Source organism: Filicampus tigris, chromosome 3 (genome assembly GCF_054856515.1).
Source record: "Filicampus tigris isolate MCC_2025a chromosome 3, RoL_Ftig_1.0, whole genome shotgun sequence".
Classification (NCBI taxonomy): Eukaryota; Metazoa; Chordata; class Actinopteri; order Syngnathiformes; family Syngnathidae; genus Filicampus; species Filicampus tigris.
Window position 1 is genome coordinate 21,134,075 of NC_141219.1, and position 13,559 is coordinate 21,147,633.

General features: G+C 40.0%; 1 protein-coding gene across 8 annotated transcripts in view; it reads right to left on the reverse strand.

The window, feature by feature from the left end:
* The window catches only part of ppef1 (protein phosphatase, EF-hand calcium binding domain 1), a 15,564-nt gene extending 2,603 nt beyond the window's left edge, over positions 1 to 12,961 (reverse strand). Inside the window, exons 1-15 of one of the 8 annotated variants that reach the window (XM_086025331.1) lie at positions 12,825 to 12,961; positions 11,514 to 11,639; positions 10,585 to 10,614; positions 9,429 to 9,556; positions 9,271 to 9,331; positions 6,252 to 6,415; positions 5,244 to 5,358; positions 4,150 to 4,196; positions 3,186 to 3,352; positions 3,033 to 3,069; positions 2,806 to 2,955; positions 1,635 to 1,771; positions 1,305 to 1,548; positions 515 to 700; positions 299 to 441 (exon numbers count right to left, since the gene is read on the reverse strand). In XM_086025331.1, coding sequence (XP_085881457.1) covers positions 299 to 441; positions 515 to 700; positions 1,305 to 1,548; positions 1,635 to 1,771; positions 2,806 to 2,955; positions 3,033 to 3,069; positions 3,186 to 3,352; positions 4,150 to 4,196; positions 5,244 to 5,358; positions 6,252 to 6,415; positions 9,271 to 9,331; positions 9,429 to 9,556; positions 10,585 to 10,614; positions 11,514 to 11,565 — 1,661 coding nt within the window. In that variant the 5' untranslated portion in view covers positions 11,566 to 11,639; positions 12,825 to 12,961. Of the gene's footprint in view, positions 1 to 298; positions 442 to 514; positions 701 to 1,304; positions 1,549 to 1,634; positions 1,772 to 2,805; positions 2,956 to 3,032; positions 3,070 to 3,185; positions 3,353 to 4,149; positions 4,197 to 5,243; positions 5,359 to 6,251; positions 6,416 to 9,270; positions 9,332 to 9,408; positions 9,557 to 10,584; positions 10,615 to 10,688; positions 10,796 to 11,047; positions 11,103 to 11,513 lie in introns of those variants that run through there. The other 7 variants (XM_086025332.1, XM_086025329.1, XM_086025328.1 and 4 more) reach the window with 7 other exon arrangements.
* Positions 12,962 to 13,559: the final 598 nt, after the last annotated feature.

Below are 13,559 nucleotides of genomic sequence, written 5' to 3' on the forward strand. Positions count from 1 at the left end.
TTGTTCAACAGTTGCAAGGAAGTATTTTTTTCATTAGCTCATTATATCCCAATGACATATTTCTGTCATTCATAGAGCGTCTGAGATAGTCTGGTACCGAATGAATTAGCAGGGTAATGCGATTTTGGAATAATCTTGGTAGTAAAATTGTTCATTCGAAGCTGCGTGGCTAAATTGTCATTTGACTCAATGCATAGGTTTGGAGGAAAGTCAGAACTGCTGACTCTGGACTAGAAGAGGCTGTTTCCCTATGTTGTGATCATAGGCCTAATTTAATACACACAGACACCTGGTGTACCTTTGAATCAATGTCAGTTTGCGTGTTGAGCGGCTGACTTGGTACTGGTAGAAACGCGGAATCAGATCCCTCCCCAATTTGATGTAGGCCCCTCGGTTGCTTCCCTCCTCATAATAGTTGGATGCAGAGAAAATTGTGATCACCTGTAGAACCACAACAAACATCATTTATTTCAAATATTGTGAATGGGGAAATGAATAAGCGTACTTGAGCTACCTGGCCGCTGTGACATAGCTCATAGCCTTCCTGTTTACACTCGTGGGATCTGATGATCAGCTGCAGGCCATGCTGGAGCAGCAGCCTCCGCGTGACGTCGGGACCAAAGTAGCAGCCGCCACCTCTGAATGTGTTTGGGCTACAGCCTTCTTGGGTTTTGGGGTCACTCCACAGTATATCCACAATCTACAGGAAAGAGTAGCTCAGCTACAATGTGGAGTGTTCTGCCGTGACTAGCGAATTAAAAACAAAACAAAAAAAAAGGACAACTGTAATGGGTTTATAATCACCATAGCGCCTGCAGGACGCTGGCAAAGCATTACTCTCGTCTAAATGAAGCACCTCAACTTACTTCAACATAGTTCCTTGGCACAAAGATGCCACAAAGTGGCAGCAACACACTACCATTGGCCAAATGATGGCAATAAAGCATGGCTTTTGTCTCAATGAAGCTCCTCAATTCACTTGACTGGAGTTCTCCTGCGCCAAGATGCCACCGCATCTTTAAAGGCTTATAATTGCCTTGACGCCACAAGATGGTGGCAAAGAACTACTTTTCTATTAGCTAGCGCAATGGCCCATATGAAGCTTCTCTGCCCACTTCAACATAGTTAGTTGGCACCAAGATGCCACAAGATGGTGCCAAAGCAAGCCAAGTTTTGGCTTTCAACAGAAAGCAAAAAAAAATCGAGTTCAGAAGTTTAAAAAAAACAACAAAAAAACGAATAGCACAAAAACGAATAGCTGAATTAGCAAATTGTGAATATGTGTGCGAACACTGTACTGTCACCTGTTTCCATTCCCGCTCATTTTGTGGAGGCAAAGGAGGCGGGATGGAGGTTGCAGAATCCAGAAAAGGCACTTGGAGGATGTTTATGTTGTACGGCACATTGGGAGACGACTGGCACGGATGAGGTGAAAAGCATGAGGGAGTGTGTGGAGAGCAGAGTGAGGAAGATGATGACGAGGATGAGGAAGAGGAGGAAGAGGTGGAGGCAAAGCTGTCTTGCTGCCTCAGTCTGGAGCACCTCCTTCTAAAGCGAAACACAAAAATTAAGGGCCTTAACATGAGAGGACTGATGATTGTTTGATTGTCACCCCTTTCTTGTTGAGCTCTGACCTGATGTTTGGGGTTCTTTGGTTTTTTGAGTGACTGCGAGAAGTGTCTGTGGATCTCAGTCTTTTAATCTGTTTGTTGGACTGACCAATGTCCAACTGATCCAAACTGTGTCTGGGAAGCCTCAGTGCAGATTTAACCTGGTAAATAATGTTGGGCAAGAATACCCGAGTCAGTTTCATTTATACAGTATAGCACGTTTCAGAGAGAGGAATCACATTGTGATTCACATTTATCAAATATTGATTTTAACTGCATTTGTTTGAGAGGAGGGGTACGCTTTGGACCAGTGGCGTTACCAGGATGCCAGGTGTGGGTGGGCATCAGTCTTACTTGGGGGGGAGGGGGGAGCAAAAAAGTGCTACAATGCTCAAGTGGGTCAGCGTAGGACTACTGCACCTTAAATGAATTGCTGTTTTGATTTGGGCTAAATAAGTAAAAGTTGATTTGATTTTGATTTTTTATTTCCCATTCATCAGAACTACATCCAGTTTTCTTTAGGTCGGCAGAGTGTGTCCGTGGGTGGGCAATCCTAGCTATATAGTCAAGACAAATTTTTGATGGTATATGATGATATTTGTAACAGAGTTGCTTTGTTTCAACGGTACACTCCATTACGGCTGAAAACAAGCAAAAAAAACCAAAACAATCTGACAAAAAAGTGAAAAATAGGACTTATTTTGGGCCTACCCATGGTTAGTGCATAATAATATTAATGTAATTTCTGCTGAACCATGTAACTCCCTTTTTTTTCCCTCTTCCTCTACTTTGCTAACAAGGTTTTAGCAACAGGGTTGCGTGTACAGTATGTGGAGAAAAAAAAAACTTCACAGTTACTACTGTTTAAAATATGCCTACAGTTCAGCTACAGTTACATTCTGTTTCAGGACGTCTATCAAATATACAGGTGCATGTTTCTGTATTCTGTGCATGGATTATTTGGCTTTAATATATCCTCTAATTCTGAATTGATCCATATGTTATTCAATATCAGAAAAAAAACGTATTCTCCACAGTTTGAGCACTTCTAAGATATACAAGTCATGCTGTCATAGGTCTATATCGGTCCAGGCATTTTGACTCTTTCTTGATTAAAATAAGTCGCGAAGGAGTTTTTCTGCCTACTAGTGACTGATCTATAAAAGAAAGGCAGATATTTGCCTCCCTGCCTGACCTTGTGCCGGTCAATGACACTGAGGAAGTCAAGGTCAGTTTGGTCTGATATGCCCCCATGAACAATTAGGACCTTCCCGTCTATCACTGTGGCAACGGGCAGAAAACTGAAGACGTCCTGAAAAAGCTGCAGGATCTCACACCCGTTAGCCTGTAACGGAAACGTATAACATGTTACATCCAAAAGTGGGTGCATCGAGGAATCATTATTTCACTGCTAAACCATACCTTGTACTTCTGCATGACCTCTTTTGTAAACCCATATCTGGAAGGAAAAAACAGATAATATTTTCATTCTAAGTCTGCAGTTTGATGCATGTTTTGTGTATTAGCCTTTAAACATGCTTTATTTCCTGTGTTTATACTCTGCTTCCTGTTTACCTGAGGTTCATGATGTGGTCCTCGTGGTTTCCTCGGTTCAGATGCATGTAGTCGGGGTAAAGTAGAAGGTAAGCAAATAGGAGGATGACCACCTCGATGGACTTTTTCCCCCGGTCCACAAAGTCTCCGTTAAACACGTATGGCGTCTCAGCAGAAGGGAGGCCGTTCTGATCAATATAAAGTCAAATCAACCATGGGAGTGCAGCAGTTCTCAACGGGTCGGTTGTGGATGGCTAGTCAAAAATTACAGATCATCCTCGGTTGACTAGGTGTCCAACGTAAGTAAATTTGGAAGTTACAAACGACTAAACTAATGATGTAGCAATTTCCTGAAAACAACAGATCAGTGCGTGGATGTAAATTACATTTTTTGCAATTGTGACACAAAATTAATTTGACTACATTCATTCTTGTACATGCAGTTGTCATGTTTGTCGACACTTTCTTAAATCGGAAGTCAACCCGAGCATATTTTTTTCAAGTTCCCAGCAGGCCCACTAGTTGAAACGAGGCATTCTAATTAATTTTGCGTTTTTGGAATATAAGTTAAGCAGCAAAATGCACTCGTTTTTAGCCATCTCTGGGGGTGGCCATTTTGTCTTCTGTCGACTGAAAATGACATCACAACACAGGTCAGCCGTGATTGGGCGTTGTGAGCAATTGTGATGTCATTTTCAGTCGACAATGCTTGCATGTTAGCACGCGTAGTCAGTGGCAGGTTCAGGTAGGTGCGATGTGTGGCTGCACACAGCGGCATATACTATATATGAAATGTATTTGTATATGTTTTCAAAAGCTAATTTTCTCCACTTTCTGTATTATTCATATTTTCTATTCAAGTGGCTCCCGATTTAGCAACAACAGGAAAACGCAGGCCCCGGGGTCACAACAGTTTTTGTTCGAACCAAAACTTTCGTCCTCATAAAGCGTGCTTGTCGTAAAACCAAAATCACAATGCCATTACCTTATAAAAAATTAGAAGCAAGTCATCAAGTCGCCCATGAAGATCACCTAGACATAATAGAGTAAATGCATGAAGATGACAGTTAAAGGGTGTGTCCGAAGTGGAATGACCCCAAAATCTGAAAATTTGGAGTTCAACACAGATTTTCCAGATGCTTCCAAGTGGGATAAAACCTCAGTGATGTTTTTTTCTGGTGATGCCACCCAGAAATATGCCAGTGATGACAAAAAGGAGAAAAGTGTACTGATGACCAAAGAACCCAAAATGGAAATTATTATGACATGGGAAAGTGGTACCTGTCCCCTGTATATCAGAGATTGGCACTTTACCCTATTTTGCCAGGCCGTCCTCTGTCCGTGACCTGGACACCCTTTCTCCATCATCCCTCCGTCCTCATTCATAAAAATAATCGTCCGCCGACCCCGTCCGACCTCGTCCTTTTAAAGCACTGCCGCCCATCCATTCCATCAGTTCCGCACCCCCCCGGAAAAAAAAAAGTGTCTGTGCATGACACTGTGGTAGAGGTTTCATAATTCATAAACATCATGCAAATTTCATTAGCTGGCTAATTTCCTATTGACATCCATTTACCGGCTAGTATCGTATACCTTGAATGTATCTAATTGTTTACAACTGATTAAGGGTCACCCAAGATAGCTACCAACACAACCACAGTCGGTCACCAGACTACGGAGCCAGCCAGGGGACATCATGGGAATATTTAAGATTGCATTATAACACAAAAAAAGGGCTCCAGTGTTGTGCAGGCAGTTAATAAAGATGGCTCCATTGTATCGCAGAAGAGAACAGTGGGCGTCCATCAATAATGTAACGGGCGTCCGTCAGTGACGGACTGATGGACCAGTCTGTCGGTCAGAGGGAATGCCCACCTCTGCTAATAATAAGATGTGAGTCAGCAGGGACAGGCATGCATTGAGGGGGACTCAAGTGCTTGATCAATATACAAATTAACAACATGTCCTTTCTTGGTCTCTGTGATGAAGACATATTTGTATTGTAAACCCTTCAGCAGGCATCAACCATCTTTTAAATAATAGGCAGGTTACCGTTGTATGCGGACAAAATCCACCTACCACATACAGTGATCTCCTTTGTGTAGGATGTGGACAGGTGGATGATGTTGGGCATCTGTTTGAGGAGCTTCTTGGTCTCATAGAGTAGCTGCAGCACGTATCTGGCGTGGAGTGTCTGCACAGAGGAAGATAAGATTAACAGGGCGCACTGGTAGAACGACTGTTTCATACTAGTAATGTTTTTCCACTACTAGTGCTATTTGTGACATTCCATTATGATCCAGTATATGAGCTGGATCAACACGTCTCTGTGACATTTGATATCCTTGATATTCAGCTTCAGGTCTATGTACTAGTACCCTCTTTGTCCTTACAAGTAAGACTATTCAGCGCACTAGCAGAGCACCTGTACTAGTAATGTTTTGTTCCCATTACGAGTGCCACTTTTGGCCGACTAGTACACAATTAAACCTTACTAGTAAACCACCGTACTGCACTAGTAACCCTGCTATGCAAGTAGGTATTGTATATGTCACACACTAATAGTCTTATGCTAGTAGCACCAAAATGCTGCTATAAAACTAGTAGTTTTGTCTCATGAGTAACAAGTAATACTGTCATGCACACGCTCTGCCCTCACCAGTAATACAATTCAGCTCACTAGTTGAATGACTATGGCACTTTTAAAAAAATTTTTTTTATAACTAATCACAAACAATGCAAATAGCTTCATGGAAAATGAGGACAAAAAGCATACAGTTCTAGAACATGAACCTTAAATGGGGCGACATGGCTTAGTGGTAGAGTGGTCGTTTCGCAACCCAGAGGTTGTGGGATCAATTCCCGGCCATTGTAACCATGTCGAAGTAGCCCTGAGCAAGATACTGAACCCCCAGTTGCTTCTGATGCTGCGTCATCAGTAGGTAGATGAGGTACAGGGTGAAGCGTACCAAAGGTAGAAAAGCGCTATACAAGTGCCAGCCCATTTACCATTTACTTAAATGGACATTAAGGATATGAAACAGCTTTGCATATATGTGACAAGTAATGAAAGCAGTCACAATGTACCTGCTGCTCTTTAAAGGCACTGAGAAGAGCGTTTGTGTCCGACACGGAGAGGGGAAACGACAGTCGCGGTCCGACGTACGACTCTGGAACGTGGATGGAGTCATAGCAGGCCTCTCGATCTAACCAGGGGTCAATCACGGGCTCCAGAAGATGGGAAATCAGATCTAGTGACCACAGCAAGGGAAGTAGTGGGAACAGAAAGCATAATCGGGTGCACTGCATAGTTATGTTGATTAAAACAGCAAAAGCCTTCATGTAATCCATTTGGACAAGTTTTGTTGACTGTTAAAAGAAACACACATAGAAATCCCGAATTGTGTCTTTAAAACTGGATGAGGTAGAAATCTTTTAGGAAATAGATTAAATCTGTAATGCTGTTACATGATTTCTGGTTTAGATTTTAATCTGCAGTTTCACCCAGCAGGGTTTGGTTTATTGCTGGCTTTCATCCAGGCTACATTCCCAGGCCAGTGATTCTTGAACCTCAAAAGATACTTAGCACTTCACGTATCACCAAAATGTCCCAAATTAAAATACAGTAGCTAGTGTGTACCCAAAACGACTGTAAACCACTCTAACATTCACAGTTTGTACATCAAGTTGGCCTAATAATAGGAAAATAAGATGAATACTTACATAATGATAAAATTGAAATATATTCCACATAAAAGTCAAATAAAAATTGTACCTATAAAAATGTTTGAAAACTAACACTTTCTTAAAAAGTATTTTCGATTAAATGCAAATGTATTGTGCTTAAAAGTTAAATCCAACTTTACTGTACTTTGAAAAAATGCACTGCACTGGTTTAACAATGTTTAAGCCACTGTACCATTAGGCACAGTTTGAACATCAAATTAATTCTTTCATGTCCCCTACTGGAGAATCACAGGCCACAGCAAACCAAATCAAATAGGCCTCATGTTGAGAAATAAAAGATGTATTTATCCAAATTCCAACAAAAAATTCAAACAGCTATCAATTGGAAATCCAGGCCCTGCCCAATATATCTCCTCTAATCTTTAGTTTAGACATTTTATTAATAATTGCGATCATCTCAATGAGAATTGGCCATGTTATTAGACTACGAAATGATGTCAACTTTTCGGGGACACCTTGTATATAATATGAGAATTATAAAACAGTCATCTCTAAACAGGCTTGATTCCCCTTCGTGACTATTTTGTGTATTTGCCTGCAAGGGTGAAATAAATGTCCTCTGTTGTGCCACACACAGATGTGCCATAAATGGCAACAAGGGTCTGGCCTTTTTCCATCACTTCATTTGACTCAAAAGAAGACCATCTAGATGATGAGGATTAGCTTTACAATGGTGCATAAGGCTTTTTAGCTGAATGAGTGGGTCAGTGCACTCTTAAGCCACAGCTGCCTCAGCGTACACGCCACGTTCACATTAGTTGCTAGGCAACGCAAAGGGGCTTTCACATCCAAATAAAAGAGCATCGCTAATGAAAGTGCTGTTTCATTTGATTGACTGAAGGCTGAATACAAACATGTATAAACATGATGTGATTTAAACATTTGAATTGCTCACATCCTTATTGCATACTTATATGTAATGTACAGTAATGTCCGTTTCATATTTTTTAAGCAGTAGAACACAGGGCTATAGTGTACCCCTGTTAATCACAGGGTGAAAATGATTGATGTACTGAAACCATATAAGCATTTTATTTTATTTTTCAAAACAGTTATAACCCTACCGCGCACTTTGAACACATTTATGAAATAAGATGCCATAGTGTGCCTGCTTCAAGCTGTTTATTTGTCACTCCGAGTTGAAGTTTACTATAAAACTGACACATAAAACTGAGCTATAAACATTGTATAGCGGTGTCTTGAGATACAAATTTAATTAATTCCATGACCGCACTCATAACACTTCTGTCTGAAATCAAACTATGCCATTAAAATGGAGGTGCCATTAATCTGTTCCAGCCTCCCCCCAAAAAACACTCACATTTATAATACAACATAATATTCTATAAAAACATAGAATTAAACGGTTTGCACATCATGATTTAATGCTTCAATTCATTGTGCTGCTCCTTCTGGTGTGCCCACCTTAGTCACTAGGAGCAGCATAATACTGTCATGCAGACAAAAAGAAGAGTCAGCACTGCTCTCAGTGACTCGGTAATCTTAAATAATATTATTCATTGTTTACAGACGACAAAGAATATACTGCACTACAAATATTATGATATGGTTTGTCAACAGATGTTGCTCCACTGTTTGTGTACTAACATCCATTGCTTTAAAGTCGAAACATGGCATTCTGAATAATATTGCATTTGTGTAATATGAGTTACAGAGTAAAATCAGCCATTTTGCCTGCACTTGCTGTCGACTGAAAATGACACCACAGTTGCTCAGGGATCAGGTAACGACCAATCACGCCTCACCTGTTTTTTGATGCCGAGCCCTGAGCAACTATGATGTCATTTTCAGTCAGCAGAAGTGACAAAATGGCTGCCCCCTGAGATGGCTACAAACGGGTGAATTTTGCTGCTTAACTCAACTTCCACAAACGCAATATTAATCAGAATGCTATGTTTAGCCTAGTGAAGACACATAGACCATATTATTGCAATTATTTTTGGGGGTTGACTTCCCTTTTAAAGGATCTTTCAAAAACAGCAACTATCGACGCTAGTCCTTAGCTCCTCTATGGCGTTTCTCATTATGTGGTAATAAAGTTAGCGGGGCATTTCTGTGGCAAAGTTGTTAGGTTGTTTTCAATAGACAACATGTAATTTTCTCTGATTAAGGTGTAGTTTGATAGTGAACTTCAAGTGGGAGTGGCATCAAACAACTTGAAGTGGTTTATTTTGAAGAATTCTTCATTATCTGCCAAATTTCAGCTTATTGTGAAGTGCATTGAGTTGTTCACTGTACCAAGCATCACATACAAATAATCTGGCCAAACGAATCCAACTTCAATTGATTGATTCAATTTAGAATGTTGAGTAGTTTATGCAGTGTCTTGTAGTTTTACCTGGGCCGTTTCCATTCAGCTGAGTGTAGTTGTCGAGCATGAAGCTGAAGAAACCCGACAGCTGAGGAAAACACCATCAAACAAAAAGCTAGCAGCAGGGTGAGGTTTATAGGGCATCTTAGAGACTTCTCATAGTACTTCCTGTCCTGGAGACTCGCCTGGAGCTGATCCTGTTCACCGGCGTATTCGATGGATTGGAAGATGTTCCATGTGTACCTTCGCCTCATCTCCAGACGGGCCATGTAGCGGCGGTACCAGCGCTGGATCAACACAGCTGCCTTCATAGCTACATGGGAGACACAACATGTAGCAACATGCAGTTGTGCTACTAGTATGCCAACACTGTACTACTAGTATGCAGAAATGTCATATAGTAGTGACAGGCAGGAGTAGGAAAAAATATTTCTGGGTAAGAATCATTCTGCTAGTGTGCTATAGTTGTTCTACTAGTGCGCTGACTTGTATTAATGGTGAGGAGAACAAATGTACTAGTACATGGTCCTAAAGCTGAATATCGAGGATATTGATTCAATCCTCAAATGGTGGTAGGGTGCTTATTCTAGTACTGCCACCACTAGTAGGACAATTTCAACATACTAGCAGTGACAAAATTCTTCTAATTAACATCTTTTGCTTCACTAGTGGGGTCGTTCCTTGCCAAATCACCAGTGGGTTTAGGAAAACATTTTTGGATTTTATTGAAACTCGGTGTGCTTGTTGGTGGTGATGGCACAACACTAAATCTCAAATTTTAGGTCAATCGGAGCAGGATTTTGGGAGCTACGGCTTGCCAAATGCTGACATTTTCTGCAAAATGGGGTGTGGCCGCCTTCCTTGGAACTCTTGTATCTCAGGAACTGCAGGGCCAATCTTAACAGCGTGTATTGTTGGAAAGAAAATTCAACAATGATTACAAACGTGCAATCATGCAGAAGATTGGTGTATCTTAACATCTAAAAGTTACAGAGATTAAAAATATTTTGTTTGTCAGCAATAAGTAGTCATAGTATTGATACCCCCAGATATTCATTGAATATTCAATGGAAGATGAATATTCATTGAAAGTTGTTGGCTGCTTAACAGTTAACTAGAGGTTTACCAGTGTGCCGAGTTGTATAATTAGTGAGGACAAAGAGTGTACTAGTACCTGGACCTTAAGATGGATATCAAAGATATCGAATAAATGCTGAAACGGGTTTCCATAGTTATCAGTAAGTAGTAAATTGTTGTACCTGCCGCATTCGTGTTTATCCACTTAGACTAGCGTAGGGTAATGAACACATAGACAGGTTTTAAGAAATAAATTGCTCTTACTTAGTGCTGGACTGGGTGTCTTTGCTTCATCTGTGTAAAGAAAAATAGAAGTCAGCATTGGAACGTATTAAATGAAAATGATTTGCAAAGCAACGTAAACACACAGCGACAACCAAAGGGGGAGTGTTAACAAGGCACCAGGGAGAGCAGAAGAAACAGCGGGACTGGAAAAGCTCCGCAAATTACACAGCCTTCAAGATACGCGACAGAAGAGGAGACCCTAGAGATCAGAAGCATCTGTCACAAATGTACAATAGTAGTCTGTGTTAACAAACACCGCCATTTGCTCTTCTCTAACAAGGAGCTCAATGGAAATATTCACTACCTGGTGTTTGATCCATGAATGGACCAGTGCTTTTCCTGGTTCAGTTAGATTAGTATTTAAACGTATTCATATTCATCGTGCTGGCCAAATTTTGATATCGTGAGGTTAAGGTGACACCTAACAATTTATCAATAGCACCTGGAGTGTCATCAGCAGGTTACAACAGAGGTACAGAGAGTCAGAGAAAGGCATGGAAGTGGACGTCCTTGGAAATGTGTTGCTCAATTCATGGATCACATCCTGTTAGAAAAAAAGCAAGCTGTGCAAAAGGTACTAAAACATTCAACAGTTGGATTCAAAAGTTTAAAGAAAGTAAGGTCAATTGAATATCACCTGTAAATTTTAGGGTCACTCAAATTTAACTAAAAAACCCATTACCTCTATTTGTGAGTAGTCTATTCATCCTCAACTTTCCTTTCAGTTTCTGAGTGAATTGAAAATTCTTCCACTGATTAGCAATGCAACATCTGTTGTTTATGCTGAGCCATCCAACAAAGATGATAAGGCATCTTGAATTAGATTTTTTTTTCAATAAACCAATCCCAAAGGAGATCAGGTTTCACAACCTGAGTGCAAAGTTCATGTCACAGCAACACCTAACTACCTGTTACCCTTGGGACTTGCGTCTCTATGGCAACCGAGGCGCCACATCCCATGATGAGCAGAAAGAAGGTCCACAAGTAGCATGAATGGGAAAAGGTGGCTCACATCTCACAGTCTGGTAGGTCGTCTATGGTGAGGCGAGTGTGCTCAGCACAGCAATAAGACAAAGAGAGAGCCATGAATACAAAATATACATTCGTACAGCGTTGATCACGGGAGTATATACTGCATGTGTCATCTGAGTTTGGGTTTGAATAGAAGACATTCAATCTTTCACACTGATTTTGTTTTTTTAACAATTACATTTTGAATGCAATTGTAGCAGTTGCAATTTTATTTTCCATTCCCCCCCAAGAAAATATGTAAAAAAAACAGGTAAAACAACAACTCCACAAGATCTAACGCGGATATTTTAGAACCATAGAAAAAAAATCTGTTTACAAAAAGATACATCTGGAAAAACAAATCAAATTCATTTGGCACAGATAAATCTTATGGTATTTTTGTGCCCCAATTTGAATTTAAGGTGTTGAAATTTTTCTTTAAAAAAATATGATAAAAAAAAGAACATACCGAAATTGAATTAAAATTCTAACCCAGATGGAACAATGCCATGAGAAAAAAAATCTATTTCAGATAGCACACAATCTAATGAGAATTTTTAGTTGGAATGTCAAAATTTATACTCGATGGGTAAAAATGTAAGAAATATCAGTTCAAAAGTTTATGGTAAACTTTGTTTTGTTGGTAAATTTAAATGCAAACTCAGATGGCAAAAACAGTACAAGATCCAACCTAGACATTTTTTTTCAGTTACACACTTTTTTTTTAAATATTTTGTTTTAATGGCGGAAAGCATCTGTTGAAATGTTAAAACGGTTAGAAACTAAAAATGACAAGATATGTTGCCCAAGTTTTAATATGAATTGCTATTTCCATAATTGGTATTTTTGCGCCATCTGAGTTTGAATGTATTTTTTTCCCCACTGAATGTTTTGATGAAATAAAAATTCTGTGCGAGACCTTGTGCTATTTTCAGCAACATTTTCCACTGACAAGGTAAAAAGGTAAACCAGTGATAGAAATTTGCTTAAAAAAAAAAAAAAAAAAAAAAAAAAAAATCACACTCAACACTGATAACACACCATGAACTGCATTTGTAAATGATCACAAATATTAAATATTAATCAGCCATTTAAGAAAAAAATCTGGTAAATTAAAGCAGTGCATTGTTTAATCCTGCTTCCTTAACACCAGCAAGGCTCTTTGCCCGGAGCGATGCCAAGAGAATGAATGAAAGTGATGCACCTACCTTCACAATGTTTACAAGCGAGGCACACACCACAAGCAGGATCCATGTGCCACACATCCAACTTCGGATGAGACCATAGGACGTTTAAGTGCTTTTTCCATTGCAATCGGTGCCATCTTATTTGATGCCCATGTCTGAGGCGGAGACTGTGCAGCCCACAAGGAGGAGGAAAAGGAGGAGTTTATGGCATGTAGGAGGCGGAGGGTGATCGCATATGGATGTAGTTCAGTGATTAACCATCTAGGGTGCCGTGATATATCATCAGGTGGGCCGCGGAAAATCCAAATTTTATCAGTCAGTTAATGTTAACTCATAACAGGAAATCCCGTGTTTTGACCCTTAACGGCTATATGAATACTAAGGGTGGAGCAACACAGACATCACTTTTACAGACATTCTTTAGCCTCGGCAAAGAATAATCACTGCTGCTGACTGAAGATCTGAGATTGGCTCCAAGTAGCCCTGTCTCTATCATGCTGCCCCCATGTGGCCAGCGTGCACACAGAGCAGCACAATGTCCAGCCAATTGAAGTGGAAAAAAAAAAATGCAGCCAAAAAAAAAAAAAATTACATTGCATTTAATAGATAAAATATATTTTATACTAATGTATAAAAAAATACAAAATAGTAAAATACTAAGCTTTGATAAAACCATCTGCATTGCAGTAAACAACACACACAGACTACACAGTTTGTATGTGGCTAAACTGGCCACAAACAAGCTGAAAGTGTTTG